Genomic DNA, 20,475 nt, shown 5'->3' with positions numbered 1-20,475 from the left:
TTGACAAATAATTTCAAAAGCTGAATCTGACCCTCCACTGATTTATTATGAAAAAAAAACTATTAATTAGATACTAAATTAGAAACAGTTATTGACAATATTTTAATCTGATCTTTATTTTTAGCGGATCTTGATTGCTCTGTACAACTGTTTAGATTGTAATGACAATAACCTGCTGTGGACTGGCTCTCTGCCCCCACCCCCCACCCCACCCCCGCGACAAAGCGGGTTCAGACCTATGGTTCAGACGTTCAGACAATGGATGGATGGCTGATGACAATAACTTGCATTTCACTACCATTTTGTTGTAAATTAAAAATCTAAATGTTAAATATATCCGATGTAAGAAATTGTTTATTTACAGTACAGCTTACATTTTCAGTTATAGTGAAGTGGTCCAAAACATCTTGGTATAGTGACAGTATTCTGAGTTTAAAGTGAGATGACATAAATGACAAAGTAAAATTGTTTGTTAAAAGAGCTTAGTTTTAATCTATTACCACCAATTACCTTTGTATAATCCAGATGATCAATGTAATTATTTAAAACTGTAACAGAAAACTAATGTTAAGAAGCTCTGTCAAATGACTCCAAAAAAGATCAGCATTCAATACAATGATACAAATTCCATAAGAAATTGATTTAAACATTTTTAAAGTAACAGGGTTGAAAAAAAGTAAAACTATTAACGAGATAGAAAGTGTATAAATGGTCCATCATAAACTGTCTGACATTTAAAAAGTACTTTTATTTTACATTTGAGCTATATAAAAGATCCTTTTATTCTCTTTCTCTCTTAGTCTAAAGCCAGTGTTTATAACAATGGATCAATAAAAATTACTCAAACACTTAAAATGATTGTCAAAAATATTTATTAATCTTTAACTGTCAAAAAAGAATTATGTATCTTTTGTAACAGAAATTTGACTTAATATCTAACAACTTTCTGTAAATAACTTAAGCTTTTTTCTTCCAAAACATAAATAAAACTTCAACACAGAATAATGTATATTATCACACTGCATTTTATAGCAAATGCTTGCATTTCTATTTTTAAGCACAACCCAAGTACTCTCCTAATATTACTGCATGTACTGAGCAGTAAGTAATCACAAAGTACGCGAGTTCTTTCAAAGCATCATGAGCACAGATAATCATTTTGCTTCCTCTGCAGTAAACAATGGCTTTCTTAATTTACTTGGCAATGCTTAAGTGGCACTGCATCAGTAATGTAAAATAAATCTCCTCATGGCAATAAGTTAATGCACTTGTGGTAAACCTTTCATTAAAAACAACCAATAGAGGTGGCACTTCAACATAAGAGATGAAAATTTTCTGTAGCAATTTCCAGAATAAAACTATTTTTAACATTACATTTTTATTTTAAAAGTTAAATGTACTATTTTTATGCCAGGTGGAACATTGTTAACTATCAAATATACGACCAAGTCTGAAACCGATTCACAGCAGCACGTTGCATCTGGCAAACAGAATTCCCTACAAGTTTTATACCATAATAATTAAAATATATAGTATAATAAAACAAAACACTTTAAATATTTTTTGGGAAGTTACAGTACTAGAAATAGTAAATGAAAACATTTCTGCTGCAGGTAGTTTTGTGTTGAATGTTTCGTGTGCATAGGCTGCAGCAGCACGCTGAGTCGGATCACGGATATTAAAGAGAACGAGAATCAGTCGATGTATTGGGAGAGCCAGCGGAAACCGTCTCCGTATCCTTGTCTCTTCAGCACACTGCACATGAAAACCTCCATCGGCCTCAAATTGAGCTCTTTCAGCGATACTGTGCCCTGAAGAGAAACAAAAACAATAAATCACAAATTCCAGCATCATTTCGTACAGAAACAGAGTAAGATGTCTCAAGTTGGGTTTCATTTGGAATTTTCTGGAGAAAAAAATAAACATATGGTTTCCAATTCATCCATTCATTTTCATCCGTTTATCTGGGGTCGGGTTGTGAAGACAGTAGCCTAAGCAGGGAGGCCCAGACTTCCTTTTCCCCACCTACTTGGGCCCGCTCCTCCGGAGGAATCCTAAGGCGTTCCCTGGCCAGCCGTGAGACATAGTCTCTCCAGCGTGTCCTGGGTCTTCCTTTAGGTCATCTCCCGGTTTGGACGTGCCCAGGAAACCTCACCAGGGAGATGTCCAGGAGGCAACCTGACCAGATGCCTGAACCACCTCAACTGGCTCCCCTCGATGTGGAGGAGCAGCAGGTCTATTCCAAGCCCCTCCTGGATAACCGAGCTTCTCACCCTATCTCTAAGGGAGAGCCCAGCCACTCTGTGGAAAAAACTCATTTCAGCCACTTGTATCTGCGATCTCATTCTGTCGGTCACTACCCAAAGCTCGTGACCATAGGTGAGGGTAGGAACATAGATGGCCGGTAAATCGAGGGCATTACCTTCTGGCTCAACTCTCTCTTCAACACAACAGAACGGTACAACGCCCGCATCACTGCAGATAGAGCACCAACCCGCCTATCGATGTCATGCTCCATCTTTCCCTCACTCGTGAACAAGACCCAGCGATACAGGACCCTCCTCCACTTGGGGCAGGACCTCATCCCTGACCTGGAGAAGACATTCTACTCTTTTCTGACTCACTACCATGGGCTTGGATTAGAGGAGCTGATTCTCATCCCAGCTGCTTCACACTCGGCTGCGAACCATTCCAATGAGAGCCAGAGATCACGTTCTGAAGAAGTCAACAGGACCACATCATCAACAAAAAGCAAAGACTTGATCCTCAAGCCACTAAAACAAATCTCCTCCACACCTTGGTTGCGCCTAGAAATCCTGCCCATAAAGGTTATGAACAGAATCGGTGACAAAGGGCAGCCTTGGCGGAGTCCAACTCTCACTGGAAACAAGCTCAACTTACTGTCAGCAATGCGGACCAAGCTCTGACACCAGTCATACAGGGACCTAACAGCCCGTATCAGAGCACCCCCTACAGGGCACCCCGAGGGATGCGGTCGAACGCCTTCTCCAAATCCACAAAACACATGTAGATTGTTTGAGCATTGTTTCCCAATTGTTGAATAATATTTCAAATGATTATTAGAATTTACATCCACAGACATCATTCATTCATTAATTCATTCATCAGCAGCAGGTGAAGGGCACTGATCCGCCCAACTCACAGCCAGAGCAGAGAGAAGCACGTCAACTTGGATTAGACAGATGGCATTCTGTGTGTGAATAACAACAGTTAAATGACTCCCTCAGTGTTGTGTGTGTGCATGGTGTCCAGTATCTGATCTTATAATTAATATAATCTGTTTTTAATACGCCTGATAACTTGGTGCCCCCCGGCCACTCAGTGCCCTATGCGTGATGCGTGTGCACATAGATACGTGCATAAAATAAAAATCTTAACCTTATGGCTCACAAACAAGACAAATTGAGTGGCTTTATTAGTAATTTTAATTTGCATGGATCACTGATTAAAATATATAAAATTGTAATTAAAATATGCATCAATATCTTCATGATATCTCCTATATACTCCAGATGCAAACAGATTAAAATATAGCGTGGTAGCATCACTTTCTGGAGGTGGATTCTCCTCTGCAAATTTCCCATTTTAACTTGGTTTTATCTGAGACCACACAGATGGGCACAATAAATGCATTCCTCAACCTACCAAAGCCCCTGTCACTCCCGTGTCAGTTACCTTTCCAGTTGTGTGTCCATGCAGACCAAATATCCCCCTGAGAGCATCCTCGCTGATGGCCTCTGGACGGTCGATTTTATTGCCCAGGATAAGAACTGGGATGTTAGCGATGGTTTCATCTGTTAGCAGGGCCTAATCACAATAGTTAAATAAAAAATAAATTCAAACAGTAAGAGACAAAAGGAAATGTGTAAAAATAAAAGCACTACAGTTGACCTACATCTAGTTCAGCTTTAGCTTCTGCTAGTCGCTCATGATCTGCACAGTCCACCATGAAGACAATACCATTTATGGCTGGGAAGTAATTCTTCCAGATCCTTCGTGCTGTGAGGGAATTACACACCCTGCAAATGCATCAGTGCAACTTTTCTACGCAATAGACACTGATTTATGTTCATTCTGTGCTCACACCTTGTGTATGACCTCCGAGGTCAAAGGTGGTGAATGTCATGCCAGCTATGGTCAACTCTTCAGAAGCTGCAGCCAGAAAGGAGGTCATTAGACAAGAGATAAAACCACCAAACCTAAATCAGGTTGTGTCATAGTCAAACTGATCAGTGTACTTGGGTATAGTGTCGGCATATGCTGTCCAAGCCGGTCGTCTCTGAGCATCTGCAGGAGCGTTGTTTTTCCAGCATTGTCTAGTCCTAGGAAAACCAGCTTCCCACTCTTTTTGTACAACCCTGATAGGAAAAATAAAATTCTAACTAATGGGATAAAGTTCTCCATAACAAATTAAATGTTAGCATGCCAAAACTCTTTGTAAACAAAACACACATCTGTAATATATACCTAACAACTGCAGGACGCTGCTGAAGCTCTTGTAGATCCAACCAAAAATAAAAGACATTTTCAATCTGAAATTTAAAAAAAGAAATACCAAATACATATTTTAAATAAACAAAGAGATTTTCACTCATGTACACAAAAGCAAAAATAAAAATTAAGTTCCAAAAAGTAAAAATCGGGACACTTTTGTGTTACAGAATCCCACAAAGAGGCTACTTGTTCATGGTTATTCCCAGATCTGGATTACTCTGCTGGTATGTGTAATCTGTGTGTAATCACACAAGTTTTAAATCAGGAAGGAAAACGGGAGCAAAGCTGAGTAACAAGAGCGAAGCCTGACTCGGGAACACTGATCTGCCTCTGACTATTTTTATGACAACTTGTGAGAAGGACACTTGATCTCAGCCGTCACCCCTGCCTCTATCTCATGGACACACACACACACACACACACACACACACACACACACACACACACACACACACACACACACACACGCCACTCTTGAGTGAACTCAATGTTCAGCAGTGAACATAAGCTCTTTTTAGTGTCTACGGCTTCTAGAAACGACCCAGATGACGTTGCTCCTCTTACAGATCACAACACACAGCAGCATCATGGGTGCTGCTAATCCCAATAAAGGTCGCTCCGTTAGCTTACGTCAATATTATTTATATTCCTGATGTATGAAAAAAATCCAAAAAATATAAACTAGAAAGCTGTGCGGTGACTTTCCCAGGAGAGACGCCAACTCTTACGGTAACGTTAGCTAACGGGGAGAACTTCGGTTAACAGTTATAAACAAAAGTGGGCAGAGGGGTCCAGAGTTACCCAGTTTACCCAGATAATTCTCTAAGAACAACTCTTACGCAAGTAAAAATGGAAACTATCAGAGCTCGACTATTTGACAGGATTCCTTACCTTGGTCTGCCGAGTTTGGGACTGTGTCTGTTAGGTTTTAGTCCAACGCTGTTCCGCTACTGACCTGAAGCCGTCTGACAGTTAACCGGAAGTACGTCACTGTCATGGTGTTATTTTTGCAAACATTTATTTTTCAAATTTTGAGAAAACTTTTCACAAATTTATTTTCATTGACATTTACTGCCTTTTTTAACTAGATTTTCGTGGCTAGCTTATATTTGTTCACGTCTATTTTTAAATTAGCTTTTTTTTACATTCGTAAATATTTTATATGAAATTAGATTTATGTGATTGTTTTTTTACATTTCTGTACCAATTTGTATTTAATTTCCAAATATTAAACCCTGTCGATCGAATATTTTAACCAAATTAAAATATTTATAATTATGTTGTAAGGCTGGTTTTTATAACCTTAATTTCAACTGATTAAAGCCGGGGAAATTTCTGTGTCTTTTATACAGTAGTGGCAAATATATTAATTCATTCCCTCAAAAGTAAGTACGATAAATGTCAGTTTTTTAAATTAAAAACAACTTTAATATAACTTTAACTCAATAAGAACAAAATATCTGAAAGACTTATGTTCAGCAAAAAACACGTAAACATATTTTAATTTTCAGAAGATTAAAATCAGTAAGCCCAACATCTTTCAAAGAAGAAAAATAAGCACTAGGTGGCACCGTTACATGATAAATATTTATCCCCAGCACCTCTCCACTCATTAAAACCACACTTTGATTATAATTTAATTAGAGAAGCTTTAATAAAGCAGCTCAGTGTCATACAGCACAAGTTTCTGAGACAGCACCTGTACCTTGTTTGACAGCACATCTCTAAAAAGAGATCTTTGTTAAATAACTGGAAAATACGTTGGTAGTGACATGAGAACACAATGACTCCTCTATACAGTTTTTAACCGCTATCTACAGAAGAGACGACACAGATTCCACCACCATGGCACCCAGTTGGTTCAGAAAGGTCATCTTCAAGTTTTTCTGCCACGGGTGAGTTTTTTTTTTCTTCTGGTCAGTCAGCCGGATTACTTCTTCTCATAGTAGAACCATTTATCAACTGAAAAACGATAGTATATTTAAATATAATTATTATTTAGGAAGACTTTTTTAATCTTTATCTTTCTAACAGGAATATTTAAAAATTCTACCTGATGAAGGAATAGGCTCTTCTTTTCCACAAGGACACATCTAAAAACGAGAGTGAAAAGTTAGCTGGAGATGACTGGTGGTGAAACTTCATGTGTTGCTTAAGGAATGTGAGGAAACTTACCTCACACACAGCGGCTTGTGCCTCATCTGCGGAGCAGCAGTACGGGCTGTCCCCAGCCGAGATGCACGTGTTTTTGCTGTTTGTAGACATTTATATTAGGACAGCTGTTATTAACATATTACCAAATTTGAGCGCAACTCTTTTTAAAGAGCTAGCAGGTTTTACCAGCTGAGTTCTCCAGATTTAGTTTGCTGGCAGATAAGCGCTTTCCAGAAGCTGTGAGTGCTCTTGATAACGTCGATGGCAAAGTTCTGAAATATAAAATAATGGTTGCTTCAGTTTACGTAAAGTTTTTAAACTAACTGGAAGATAATCCTTTGATTTTAAAAAGGCCTAATTTACCACAAGACTTTGATTAGGTCTTTTCAAATAATAAAACATGTTTGCAGGTGCTCAAAATGTTAAATACGGTGTTTTGGGAGGACAAACCTTGTCTTTAAACTCCTCGCTGAAGGCAAAGCGGTTCTCTGGTTTCCCATCTGGCACTTTGTACCTCCTGAACCAATCAACTGTGGCTTCCAGGAAACCAGGTTTCAGGCGCTTGACATCACTGATGTCTGAAAACGATGGGAACAACAAAGCATACAGGTGATATAACTGATGCAGGAGTGAAGATGTAGGCAAAAGGAGCAAACATGCACACTTACCATTCATTTCACTGGCTTCAGGGTCGTCTACATTGATTGCGATCACTTTCCAATCCGTCTCACCCTCATCAATCATGGCCAGAATACCAAGAACCTTCACCTTGATGACCTCTCCACGAGAGCACACCTTAAGAGAAGAAACCACTGTCATATTATACACTCAATAAGTTTGTTAAACATCTTTGGTACGTTCTTGCTGTGTCTGATTTCTAATTCCATTTTCGGTTCTTTTTAAAACACAGAAAAGGTTATTTTTTTACCTTGCTGACAGTTTTGTTTGCCGACTGCAAAACATCCTCAGAGCTGACGCTGATGGTGGCGCCACTTCCTTCTCCGTTTTTCCGTGGGCAGCAGAGGACGTTGTCGCCCTCTGCTGCCCGCTCTCACCTCTCCGACGATGCAGTCCCATGCGCGGTCCAACATGTACACTCCATCGTCTCTGTTCATGGTCCCACATCCACGTCTCCTTATCTCGATTGTTTCTTTAATCCATCTTTTGTATTTTTGTTGTTCGGTGTTTATGATCCTTGTGTTGTCCCAGTCCATTATATGGTTTTCTCTTATGCAGTGATCTGTTACAGCTGACTTCTTTATTGTGCTTTCTGCTTCTTCTTTTGCTGCTCTTGTGTGTCTTCGACATGCCTCTTTCTCGCACTCCTTTCTATGTTCTATTGTTCGTGTGTTGAGTTGGCGTCCGGTTTCTCCTATGTATGATTTATTGCAGAGTTTCCATGGGATTTCGTAAACGACTCCACATTTAAGTCCAGCTGGTATCTTGTCTTTTGGGTGTACTAGTCTTTTTCTAACTGTTGTGTATAGTTTTGTTGGTGTGTTTGTTGTGTTTTTTCATTGTTGCTCTTATTTCTTTCTGTTATGCCTTTGATGTATGGTAAGGTTATCACTGGTTTTGGTTCTTGTCTTTTTGGATTTCTGGTTCTTGGCTTTGGTTGTTCTTTGCTTTCTGTTGTTGTTTGTTGTTTTCCTTTGTTTATTGCCCATGTCGGGTATCCGCAGGTCTTTAAAGCGTGTTGTATGTGTTTGTCTTCTTGTTTTTGGTCTTTTTCTTCTGTTATCATGTTTGTTTGGTGATATAATGTTCTGATTACTGACATTTTGTGTATGGTGGGGTGTTCTGATGTCCATAATAGAAATTGGTCTGTGTGTGTTGGTTTCCTGTATGTGTTTATGTTTAGGGTCCCGTCGGTCTGCCTGGTGATTTTCATATCCATAAATGCTATACTGCCTTCTGTTTCTGACTCATAAGTGAACTTTATGTTGCCTGTGTCGTCAATGTTATTCAAGCGTTGTGTTAGTGTTTCTGTTCATCTGCGTAGCGTTTCCACTTTATTTTGCAGTTTGGGGGGGGAGTGGCAGTGGGTATGGCTTTTTGTTCTAGGTCTTCCATGAAAAACTAGCATAGGGTGGCTGATAACGGGTTACACATGGCGAAGCCTTCCAGTTGTTTGTATATTGTGTTATCGTATGTGAAGTACGTGGAGTTAGCTACTAGTCCTATTAGGACTGAACAACAGAAATACAAAAGATGGATAGAGGAAGCAATAGAGATAAGAAGACATGGATGTGGGACCATAAACAGAGACGATGGGGTCTACACATTGGATCGCGCATGGGACTGCATCATCGGAGAGGGTAGAGCGGGCAGCAGTGGGCGACAACGACCTTTGCTGCCCGCAGATAAACAGAGTAGGAAGTGACGCCACCATCAGCGTCAGCTCTGAGCAAGTTTGCAGCCGGCAAACGAAACTGTCAGAAAGGTTAAAAAAAATCTTTTCTGTGTTTTAAAAAATAACCAAAAACAGAATTAGAATATGTTAAAGATCGGCAACTGGACAAATGTATCGAACATCGGCGATTGCTCTTCGCCAATTCATTTTTTCAGAGCAAGTTTTTATTCCCTTTGAGTGAGTCTGGAACTCCCACATCAAATCATTTTTTTTGCATTATTCTTTCTACATACATATAAATCAGGGGTCTCCGAACTTTTTTGGCCCATGAGCTACCTTTACACACCGGAGCTATTGCCATACCATTGATTACATTGATACTTTCCATGTGTGAATATGCTTTAGTTAAAAATGCTATACTTACTGTATTAACATGCATTGTATTCACAAGTTGATTTCTCTGTATTTCAATACATCAATATTATAAAAAAGTACCAGGAATGTAGTAACATTCTGAACATCAAACTAAACAAACCATTTTGTTTATAAACTAATCAGATACTGTCAGATAATGAAATATAAATCTGCTTCATGTGAATGATTGACCTTTTTTTTAAATGGATCAGTAAGATAACTTTTTGAGCACACAGGAGCAGTTAAGCTGTTCCTGGTCAGTCCCTGACCCTGTGCCCAGAGCCTAAGCAGCAATGTCAGTTTTTCATTGTGTTCAGCTTTTTTGTCATAAATGAACAAATACTTAAAAAAAACTATTTAATTCCTTTTAAAGTAGATTTAATGTTCTTTAAATGGCATTTTAAAACTAAATCTTTCAAGTAATTGTTCCAAACAATGCAAAACAAATTTTTCTCATAAAACGAATAAAGGAGAAGGTGTTTTTAATAAAAAAAATAAAATAAAATAAAAGCTAAATGTGATGAAATACAAATTTCTAAGTTGTGTGAATTGAGGTGAAAAATGTAAAAACAGAATAACATTTCTTCCTGATTTATTTAATCATTATTTCTGGGGTTTTGCTCATGAAAGTGAAGTTTGCTTCACTATTGAATGCCTGCAGGTAAATTATGCTTTGCTGCATTTAAGGTTGGAGGTTTAGTTATAGGTGTGGTGTGTTTTTTTCTCTGTGGGCCTGGCGGCTGTACGCAACACAGACAGAGAGCGTTCACAATCACGTTTTATTACTAAATGGGACAATCAGTTGAAACTGTTGAGGGAAATTTGTTGAAACTAAATCAGAAAAGATGTCCAGAGATTGGAAGCCTTTGTTCATCATGTGTTCATAAATTAACAGCATTTAATTTGCGTTAATGAGCTGTTACAGCAGATAGGACTTCACTATCCCCCAGATTATTTTACTGAGGATGTTTCTTTGAAACCAGGTCTGTATAACCGACATCACCCCAACCTCTTTAGAAGAGCGTCTTCAACCACCTGCAGCTGCAATCGCCGATCAAAGTTGACAGAAACGAGGATCCGTGCAACCCGATCAATTAATCTATGTATTTCCACTAGAACATATTTGCCAAGACTTTTATTTTACTTCCTCAAAATGTATTTTAGATTAGACATTACAGAAAATGGGGACGTTAATTACAAGTCAGGATGGCTCGCTGGCTGTTTCCAGAAGTGTGCCGCGAGCTACCGAGCGACATGTCGGAGACCCCCGATATAAATATTATACCTCATAAGAAAACTAGGATTCTTGTGATTCTAATTATACGTGCCAAATTCAATCAAAAGTTGTACAACTATAACTTAGAACACGGTAAACATTTCGTAAAACCACTCATGAATTCAAAATATTGTCTAATGCCTCATCTTGTGTACAGAATAAAGATGTCTCAAACAAAAACTGGCTTTTTATATCCACACTGTTCCAATAGAACAGTTTCCATCAAGTCTAATGTCCACAAACAAAGATTTTACATACTTTTAAATTAATTCTGCAAACATTAATTCAAGTTCCTAAATGCCTTTTACTCCACTGTCTTATTCATGTAGGACTGAACACTCCCAACATGCTTTTGCATCAAATCTACAGGATAAACATGAATAATGAAAACAAAAGTAAACACGGGCACACAGTTTTGCTTTTGTGAACAGAATCAGCGGAGACGGCAAACGGGAGCGATGCAGAGATGGGGAATCTTCTGGCTGTTGGAGCTGAAGCACAGATCACCAGACAGTCAACGCTGGACTGTGAAGGACGGACGATTTTTGGGGCTGCTCGTGAAAAAACTTAAGTGTTGCTTCAACCGGCAGAAAAATCAAGCAACGCTCAAGCTAAGGGGAAGTCCGTGACAGCACGGAGATCGCCCCCACACCCACTTTATACCACCATCGTGTAATCCTTAGTGACAAAAGGGCTGACGACTAATCAATGATCAAGGCTGCCCGACGCCGCCTTCACTTGCAGCAAAGTGGTGCCGTTGTTTTGTGAAACACATTGGCGTTGCGGGCACATTTTATTAATCCTTCCTCAGTCACTGGCTGGTTAGGAGGAACAACCACCGGCTTCTTCTCTTCATCTAACCCGGAATGGGAACTTTTTTGTAGTGCTGTTGTATTTAATTTCAGTTTCACACAACTTTTGTTTAACCCTTATGAATAAATCCCACGTTCAGTGACAGAAGCGGAGAAAAAAAGCTGCCACCACTGCTGTTTTGTTTTTTCCACTGGTCCGTCCCCTAAAGTGTCCGGGCGGCACGTGCTACTTTTATGTTCCTGCCACGCTTTGTGACTGTTTTTCAGCATTTATTTCTATTTGTTTTTAAATGTTTCACAAATCGATTTTGAATCAGCACGTGTCACGGTGAATTGGCTCAACACTAGTATACTGTTGGTTTACACATCAAATACCCAAGGAAGTTTGGAAAAAAAAAAAACGATCTTGAGCATCAGGAACCCATGTGGTCTGCTTCCGCAAACTGAGTAAAAATGTTTCGGATTAGTGAATTGCTCCATGAAATGCATCAGCCCCTCAAAATGTCTAAACGTCACCCGTCGGAATACGTTGCAGGAAAATTATGTATATATCAATCAACTTTAATGTATAAAAGTATGTACGCGATAAAACAGAACTTGTGTACCTGGCTACCGATTTCACAAACATCAATGGGATCGTTGTCGCCGCAGCAGTCGGTGTCTGCATCTTTATGAGCCGGATCTTCCCACGTCTGAAACACACAAACAGAATTCATTCATTATTTGCATCTATTACACTCAATTAGACAGATTTTAGGAAGCATCACAAATGTCTCACACACTAAACTGACCTGAGGAATTGCTCCATAGTTCCAAATGTAGCCTTTATGTGGGAAAACGTTAGCAACGTAGCGCAACTTGCCCTTCTTCACATCTTGCTTTATTGGATTTAGGAGGTCCTTTGTAGCGATCTGAACACATATGATGTACATGTTTACTATCAAGTCTCTGTTAAGAAGGAACATGTATACATAAGTGCTTAACTCATTCGCTGCCAGCCGTTTCCTGATCAGAAAGCCCTTCGCTGTCAGCGTTGTCAGTTTTTTTAAGCGTCACAGAACGTTGTGCTCTTTGATGATGTCAACGCCAAAACTACCAAAACAAAGAGGAAGAATCTGCACATTTTGAGCGTTATCCGTTATTTCGTAATCCGTTGTTGAATTGTGATCGGCACAAGCTGTTCCGGTTTGCGCCTCACTTTTTTTACGGCAGCGACCCAAAACGATCTAACACATGGATGTTCTGCTTCCTGATCACGTGACATGTAACGTATGCAGATGAAGATCGGCTTTAGAGCTGAAAGGTTTGTTCTCACAGTGCGGGGGCTCGTTCCGATACCCACACAGTAACAAAATGCAAATAATTGGTAGTGAATGAGTTAAGGACATAGATGACCACTCAAACCACTCTTTTCACATTAATAGCAGAACAAAACTCTTTGTCGATATAGTAAATAAAAGTGGAAAAAATTAGAATACTTAAAATTCAAGTACCTCCTCATGACTGTCATTAAGTGCTACACCTGAGTGAATGTGCTTTCTAAGAATATTTTGACACCTGGATGGGTTGAGCTGGTGTATGAGCCTCTCTGAAAAGACGTTGATAAATTAGTCTGATTTGCTGCCCACTTTTTTGCAGGGTACCCTGCTGAATAGTCACGTGCACGTTGACCTCAAAAATGAACTTTAAATGCTGAATTATATTAATGAAAGCTTTGTTTTTGCATACTATGGTTTCCAGCCAATGTTCGGGTTCATTAACTGGGTTTTATAAAAGTGAACAGCTGAAAGCCAGATTGATAAAATAAATAAAAATCTTACCTCCATTTTTGCATTAGTCCACCGTGGCACCTCAACCACCATGTGAAAGATGTTCTATGGGGGACGGGAAAATAATTCAACAAAGTATTCATCTATATCCAGAGAACATGGAAAATTAAAACCAATCATCCTGATATTTCCTAGTAAAAATCCATTATACGGCAGTTGTGAGCGATATAGACACAGCATTGAGAAAGCAAAGGGTAAAGGTCACTGTCATGCAGACAGACTCTGAACTTGCTTTATCTGAGGTGGATTCATGCCATCGTTGCTGATAAATGCATTAAAATAATTATGTTTGTGGCAGCAACGCTGCACTGACAGAATATCATTAATAATTACTGTTATGCACATTTTTAGATATTAGTAAAAGATTCCATACCTGGCTCTCATCAGCGTAAATTGGGATGTCATGGAATGGGGAAATGTACTTTCCCTCAGCATTTTCTGTAGAGTAGTCAAAATAAACAGGACACAGGTGTTCATGGCTCTTTACTTTCACTTCACACCAAAGATCCCAACAGATTAAAGCTTTAATTTAGTGTAACTGATGATATAAAATACTATAAAGAGTCCAGTGCGTCTTAATCTAATTATTTTAGCCAAATTTTTATTTACTCACCTAAATTCCTATTTTTATTTTTGAGAAATTCTGACAGAAGTTTGGTTTATGGCAATGGAGCTCTATATTCTAAACCTGATTATGAGTTAATAATAAAAACGTCACAATATTATGTGGCCTCGACACAATATCAATGCAAACTTTGTCCTACAGGCAAAATGCAAAAAATGATGACCTGATTGTGATCACAGAGGGCGTAGTCTCACTTAACTGGTATGACAGATGACGTAAACACCTTGAGATTTCCAGATACCGGTATATCCAACTAACTTCCTTCTACAAAGTTCCATAACAATGACTGAGGAGACCCACATAAAATCCGATTATTTCTAGATATCTAGCCAAAGAAAAAAGAATTCATTAACGACTTATAAGGCTCACTCTGGTGAAGATGTTAATAAAGCTCAAGTACACGCATCCACGTATTTATTTACACAAAAGACCCCAGAGAAAATAAATGAATTACAGTGACACGTGGGAGACTGCGACTGGCCTGCGACGTTGTCTAAGGAGAGTCCTCATTTCAAACTTTGGCAAGAAAATATTTGTATAATTTTAAAATAATAATTACTTACTGAAGAACAAGCGGTAGCTCAGCGAGTTGGGGTTGCCCCTCTCTTCAACTGAGAAACTCATGTTTATAGCCGGTTTCTGTTGCCGTTTGGTTCGGGATGAGGGATGGCGGCGGAAGAGGACGTTTGCGCCTGGCTGGCAGTCGCTAAGAAGGTTGCGCATGCGCAATTCCTTGATGTTGCGTTCATGAACTATCGGAAATCTTTTTCTAAACCCAATTTCAGGGGCTTCTCAAAAAATAGGCAATAAAATATTATTGATTTGGCATTTTAATTGATTGTAAGTTTAACTAGTCAGTGTAAAAGTTAAGCAAACTTAAATGATGACGAACATATGATTAATAACATGTCATAAATTATTAAAATAACAATACTGTTTTTGGTTGTCCATCCTTATATTATTATTATTATTATTATTAGTAGTAGTAGTAGTAGTAGTAGTAGTAGTAGTAGTAGTAGTAGTAGTAGTAGTAGTAGTAGTAGTGGTAGAAGAAGAAGTAGTAGTAGCAGCAGCAGCAGCAGCAGCAGCAGTAGTAGTGTAATAATAGTTGTGGACTGCTTTTTTGTGTAGGGTTACTAAGTTTCTCACTCTCCTGTGTAAATAGAGAACAAATGGCTTACAGTGCAATGGCTCCTCAGTTTAAAGTTGGACAATCATTGCACTACAGCACCTTTACATTGAGCTAGTTGACCCTGATACCTCAACATGTGACTGTTTACATTTATATTATTTTTATTTATGTTTACTTTATATTTCACTTTATAGTTTAGATTTGTTTTATTACCATGTTTACATTTAGTTTTTTTGCACCTTAAACAGGCTGTGTGAGTGAAAGATGTGTGTGTGTGTGTGTGTGTGTGTGTGTGTGTGTGTGTGTGTGTGTGTGTGTGTGTGTGTGTGTGTGTGTGTGTGTGAGAGAGAGAGAGAGAGAGAGAGAGAGAGAGAGTGAGAGTGAGGCAGAGAGAGTGCCTGACTTCTATTTCAGCCTTGTTGTGTTATCTTACTTATGTTTTACTACCTCCTTACATGAGCTGTCTTTAATGAACGCAAAGTCAATTTCGTTGTACACCTGTGCAGTGACAATAAAACTATCTTGAATCTTAATAAAAAGCAAAAAAAAAAATATATATATATATATATATATATATATATATATATATATATATATATATATATATATATATATATATATATATATATATATATATATATAATTCCTCCACAGGGCATGTAGAGGTGTGCCAAATAAGTGTACAGTTTTCCCTTTAAATGCTAAAAAAACATAAAACAAAATGTTTAATTTGACGGGCACTACACTGGGTTTATGTTTACATGTAACCGCCACTAGAGGGCGCCTTTGCACTAAAACGTCCGCTCAGCAATAGGAGGCTGGGGGTGCCTAGGAGATAAGTCATCGGGAAACCACAATGGCGTGTTCCAATGTTCATGTTCTACTGAGGCATCTGTTCTCAGTTTGTTAGCCATTTAGCTAGCTAAGCGAGGATATACGGGAGGTTTTTTTTTTATTGAACATCAATCTCAATCACATTACATTGTAACAACAACCAAAAACTCAACAAAAACAAAAAGAACAATTCAGTAGATAACCCAAAACCTTATAACTAGACCATTAGAAATATTCTAATCAGCAGAAACAACCGGAGTTATAAGATTAACAAGACACGATAAAGAAATAAAAATAAAATAAATACAATATTAATATTAATACTACTAATAATAACACAATAATAAAAATACATATTTAAAGGCAGAGGACCTTAGTTCACAGGATCTTCACTAAATCTGACAAGTGTAGCAGCCTGTACAGACTTTACTTTTTTAAGAGATTTGCAAAATAGCATAAAATCGTTTTGGAAAAAAGGAAAGTTTGGCTTCACTTTCATGAAACGACATTTGTGAATAAAACATTTCCCAAAAATTATCAAATTGTTAACAACGAATTGAATCTGATTATTTTTTTCTATACACCCAAATTGAATAGTATTATATGTGAATAAGGGGATATTGTAACTCTTTTTGAATAAAAGCCAATTGTATAAATCTAACCAAAATGTATTTACCGATCTGCAATCATAGAAAAGGTGTTTCTGAGTTTCAATTTCACTATTACATAGGACACATAAATTATCTTGTATATTAAATCTGATATTTAAAAATTCTTTACATGGATATATATTATTAATCGTTTTAAAGTGAACTTCCTTCATTTTGGGGAGAAGAGGGTAAGAAATAAACTCTGTTCTTATGACTTTAGTATCTATAATTGAGAAAATCGGAGAAAGAACTTTCCTTCTGACAGGAATAGGGAATAACTTGTTTGACAAGACTGCTCTTAGGTAAGAGTTATTACATCTACGGTCTGTAAAACTCAAATCACCTATAGATAATTTGGGAAGCTTAGGTGTATTTGTTCCATGTTGAATACTTTGACTGACCATCTGGCCAACAGCTGGAGAAATAGCCTTTATAACTCTAGAGTATTCCACTACAGAACAGTCTATATTATACTTAATTTTGAACTCAGTATGCTCCAGAAACTTACCCTTACTGTCCATCAGCTGCATTATGGCCCAAACTCCTTTATCCATCCAACTTTTATAATACATGGATTTCCGTTTATACAGAACAAATCTGTTATTCCATATAGAGGAGGAATGTGGGCTAAAGTTGTGCGAGTAGATCATTTTCCAGTACATCAACACTTGTTTAATATAGTTAGAAAGTTTGATGGGTAATTTAAGAGAATCAAAATCACATTTTAACAGAAAATCTATACCTCCAATCTTCTCAAACAGAAATGAAGGAATACAAAACCAGATAGAATCTTTCTTAATTAAATTTTTTTTTAGCCATTGTAATTTAATAACTCCATTCATTACTTCAAAGTCAAATACTTTCAGACCTCCTTCTTCTATAGGTTTTACTAGATCGTTTTTCCTAATCAAATGTTGTTTATTATTCCAAATAAAGTCATATTGTGTTTTATTTATTCTCTTAACATATTGGTCAGGGATAGCTACTGAAAAAGCAGGATAGATTAATCTAGATATACTCTCCATTTTTGTTAAAAGTATTCTACCAAAAACTGATATATTTCTTTGGAGCCAACTATTTAGAATCTTTTGATTTTTATTAATTATCAGTTGAATATTGTTATCCACTCTCTCCTTAAAGATTTTATTAATCTTCATACCCAAATACTTAATTTCATTCTTAATAGGGATATCGCAAATATGAAACTCCTCAGTATCATGAATTGTTAATATTTCACATTTGTTAGCGTTCAACCTTAAACCTGAGGCTTGTGAGAACAAAGACAGCGTTTTCATGGCATTAGTAATTTACTTGGTACTATTCAACAATAATGCAGTATCATCTGCTAGTTGAATTATTTTAAGCGAGTGTCCTGCCACTGTTAACGGTTTAATTGATTGATCATTTTGAATTAGTAAAGTCAGCATTTCTGTTGCTATAATAAAAAGAAGTGGACTAATATGATCTCCTTGTCTAACTCCTCTATTAACTGGAAATCTGGTTGTCGTACCCGAAGAAAGAAGAACTGCACTCGATATATCTTTGTATAGGAATGTAATAATATCAATGAATTTTTTACCAAATCCAAAGTGCTGAAGTGACTTTATAATAAAATGATGTTCGAGGCTATCAAAAGCTTTATAAAAATCTAAGAACAGTATAGCCCCATCCTCTTCTACCAAATTTTCATAATCTAATAAATCAAGAATCAGACGGATGTTGTCATGAATATGTCTATTTGGAAGAAAACCTGATTGAGTTTCACTAATGAAATCATTTATTTCATTTTTTAATCTGTTAGCCAAGGTATGAGTGAATAATTTATAGTCCACATTCAGCAATGTAATAGGTCTTAAGTTATCAATATTAGATTTATCTTTGTTGGGTTTAGGTATCAGTATTATTACTCCTTGTTTCATCGTAGTTAAGAGTGAATTATTCCGAATACATTCTTGTAAAACTTCAAATAGTAGCTCTCTAATATCTTTCCAAAAGAATTTATAAAAGTTTGTGGTTAGACCGTCCTGGCCAGGAGACTTACCCTGTGCTACCTTTTGAATCACCTTGTCAAGTTCAGAAATATTCAAATCCATATCACATTCTTCTTTAAATTCTAAATTAATTTGAGGGATAAACCTTTCAATGTAATTAAAGAATTTTACGGAATCCAATTCTTTAAAGTGAGAAGAGTATAACTGATGGTAAAAATTATAAATACTGACTGAAATTTCTCTTTGATCTTTAATTAACTTACTATTAATATTTAGTGAATTTATCGCATTTTTTGTCTGTCTATTTTTCTCTAATTTACTAAAATATGAGCTATTCCTCTCTCCATCTTCTATCCATTTTGCCCTTGACCGAATGAAAGCTCCTTTAGCCTTATTTAAATAAAGCTCGTCCAGTTTTGATTGAAGTTTTAAATATTTCTCTCTATTCGTATCTGAAAGTGTACAATCTCCGCAAAGTTTATTCAAATCCCTAAACAACTGTCTTTCTGTTTCTTTATTGTTTTTCTTCCTTTCTTTACCATAATTAATAGAATATTTTCTGACTTCATATTTGAAGAATTCCCATTTCTTCCCTGCAGAATCAAGATGAGGATTTTCTATGACAGACAATAATAGTTTCTTAATCATTTTACAGTATTCCTCATCATTCAAAAATAACGCATTAAATTTCCAGTATCCGTTTCTACTTATATTTCCTGTCTTAGGAATTAAGTTTATAGAAACTACACAATGATCCGTAACAGGGGCTGCCGATATTTCAGCAAGAGAGATCTGGTCTAAAATAGCTTGAGATACTAGCCATAAATCAATTCTTGACTTATTATTACCATTTGTACGTATCCATGAAAATTGTCTAACACACGGGTTAATATGTCTCCAAGCGTCTGATAGCGAGTTGTTTACACAAAAACTTCTCAATGTTGGATTATAAACATGTGTAGAGAATTTAGTGGGATATATCTATCCATCCATTCATCAGGAACACAGTTAAAGTCCCCACCAACCAATATATTATCTGTTGGATATTTAACTTTAGATTCTCCAATAATTTTTGAAATTTCATTTAAGAATAATTTGTTTTCTGTAATCAAATTATATCCGTAAACATTACAAATAATCCACAAAACACCCTCACAATTCAAAACAGCAACTATCCAATGACCCTTTGAGTCTGCTTTATATTCCACAAGCTCACCCGGATAGTTGTTAAAACAGATCGCCACCCCTCCAGATTTGTTGGATCCATGACTAAGAAGGATGCTGTCTCCCCATTGAGTCTTCCAGAACGCCTTGCCGTCTTCACACGAATGAGTCTCTTAAAGAAATATAACTTGTGCTTTTTGTTCCTTACAGAATAGAAATAATGCCTTTCTTTTGGTAATTTCCTTTAGTCCTCTTGCGTTTAATGAAATAAAAGATATTCTTGAACTCATAAGGAATTCAAAACAGATCTAAACCCAAAAAGCAAAAACGTGAAAAAAACAAACAAATAAATAGATAAACAACAAACAAACCCTAAATTAGATATAACAGGAATGTAAGATTTCACCAAAGAAAACTAGCTTAGTGACTAGTAGAACTGTCCCTCTAAATGACTTCGCCACTCATTCGGAAAGCCGTCCCCATCTCCTTCTTCAGGGGAAGATCTGGGTGTTTTCAATAAATGCAAACGGTCCTCTGAAGTATGCTCTCTTGTTCTTCTCCCACGCCTCCTTCACCTTCGGCCACAGCAGCCTTCTCGCTTCTCTGTCTTCCTGAATCAGATCTTCTGCAAATCTTAGACCATTTTTCTTGCTGACATCACAGTTCTTGGAAAGCTTCCAGATGAGGTCTCTGCACTCTCTCTTCACGAACTGAATAATTACTTGC

The 20,475-nt window shown here is 37.2% G+C and overlaps 2 protein-coding genes and 1 long non-coding RNA gene across 3 annotated transcripts in view; all 3 read right to left on the bottom strand.

Annotated features, from left to right (window-relative positions):
* The window catches only part of LOC139062122 (uncharacterized), a 175,784-nt gene that overhangs the window by 123,057 nt on the left and 32,252 nt on the right, over nucleotides 1-20,475 (bottom strand). The gene's annotated exons all lie outside the window — the stretch shown is intronic.
* Nucleotides 856-5,512, bottom strand: sar1ab (secretion associated, Ras related GTPase 1Ab). Its single transcript, XM_015975983.3, has 7 exons — nucleotides 5,407-5,512; nucleotides 4,489-4,553; nucleotides 4,260-4,379; nucleotides 4,108-4,173; nucleotides 3,917-4,020; nucleotides 3,697-3,828; nucleotides 856-1,811 (listed from the first exon to the last, which is right to left on the bottom strand). The coding sequence occupies exons 2-7, from the start codon at nucleotides 4,544-4,546 to the stop codon at nucleotides 1,695-1,697; spliced, it is 597 nt and encodes a 198-aa protein (XP_015831469.1). The 5' UTR covers nucleotides 4,547-4,553; nucleotides 5,407-5,512; the 3' UTR covers nucleotides 856-1,694.
* Nucleotides 6,145-14,699, bottom strand: ppa1b (inorganic pyrophosphatase 1b). The gene is made up of 11 exons (XM_015975982.3): nucleotides 14,542-14,699; nucleotides 13,727-13,791; nucleotides 13,345-13,398; nucleotides 12,316-12,435; nucleotides 12,130-12,216; nucleotides 7,338-7,464; nucleotides 7,120-7,247; nucleotides 6,856-6,941; nucleotides 6,691-6,766; nucleotides 6,569-6,608; nucleotides 6,145-6,477 (listed from the first exon to the last, which is right to left on the bottom strand). Exons 1-11 carry the CDS (start codon nucleotides 14,600-14,602, stop codon nucleotides 6,446-6,448), a joined length of 876 nt encoding a protein of 291 aa, XP_015831468.1. The 5' UTR covers nucleotides 14,603-14,699; the 3' UTR covers nucleotides 6,145-6,445.

Source organism: Nothobranchius furzeri, chromosome 12 (genome assembly GCF_043380555.1).
Source record: "Nothobranchius furzeri strain GRZ-AD chromosome 12, NfurGRZ-RIMD1, whole genome shotgun sequence".
Lineage (NCBI taxonomy): Eukaryota > Metazoa > Chordata > Actinopteri > Cyprinodontiformes > Nothobranchiidae > Nothobranchius > Nothobranchius furzeri.
The sequence above is the reverse complement of the archived record's forward strand: the minus strand, read 5'-3'. Positions and strand labels throughout refer to the sequence as shown.

Coding starts and splice junctions, on each gene's coding strand:
- ppa1b (XM_015975982.3), bottom strand. CDS start 14,602: ATGAGTTTCTCAGTTGAAGAGAGGGGCAACCCCAACTCGCTGAGCTAC. Junction 12,217..12,315: donor ACTATGGAGCAATTCCTCAG/GTCAGTTTAGTG, acceptor TGTGTGTTTCAG/ACGTGGGAAGATCCGGCTCA. Junction 7,465..12,129: donor TTTGTGAAATCGGTAGCCAG/GTACACAAGTTC, acceptor TCTTCTCTTAAG/GTGTGCTCTCGTGGAGAGGT.
- sar1ab (XM_015975983.3), bottom strand. CDS start 4,546: ATGTCTTTTATTTTTGGTTGGATCTACAAGAGCTTCAGCAGCGTCCTG. Junction 4,380..4,488: donor CAGCGTCCTGCAGTTGTTAG/GTATATATTACA, acceptor TTTTCCTATCAG/GGTTGTACAAAAAGAGTGGG. Junction 1,812..3,696: donor ATGGACACACAACTGGAAAG/GTAACTGACACG, acceptor GTTTCTCTTCAG/GGCACAGTATCGCTGAAAGA.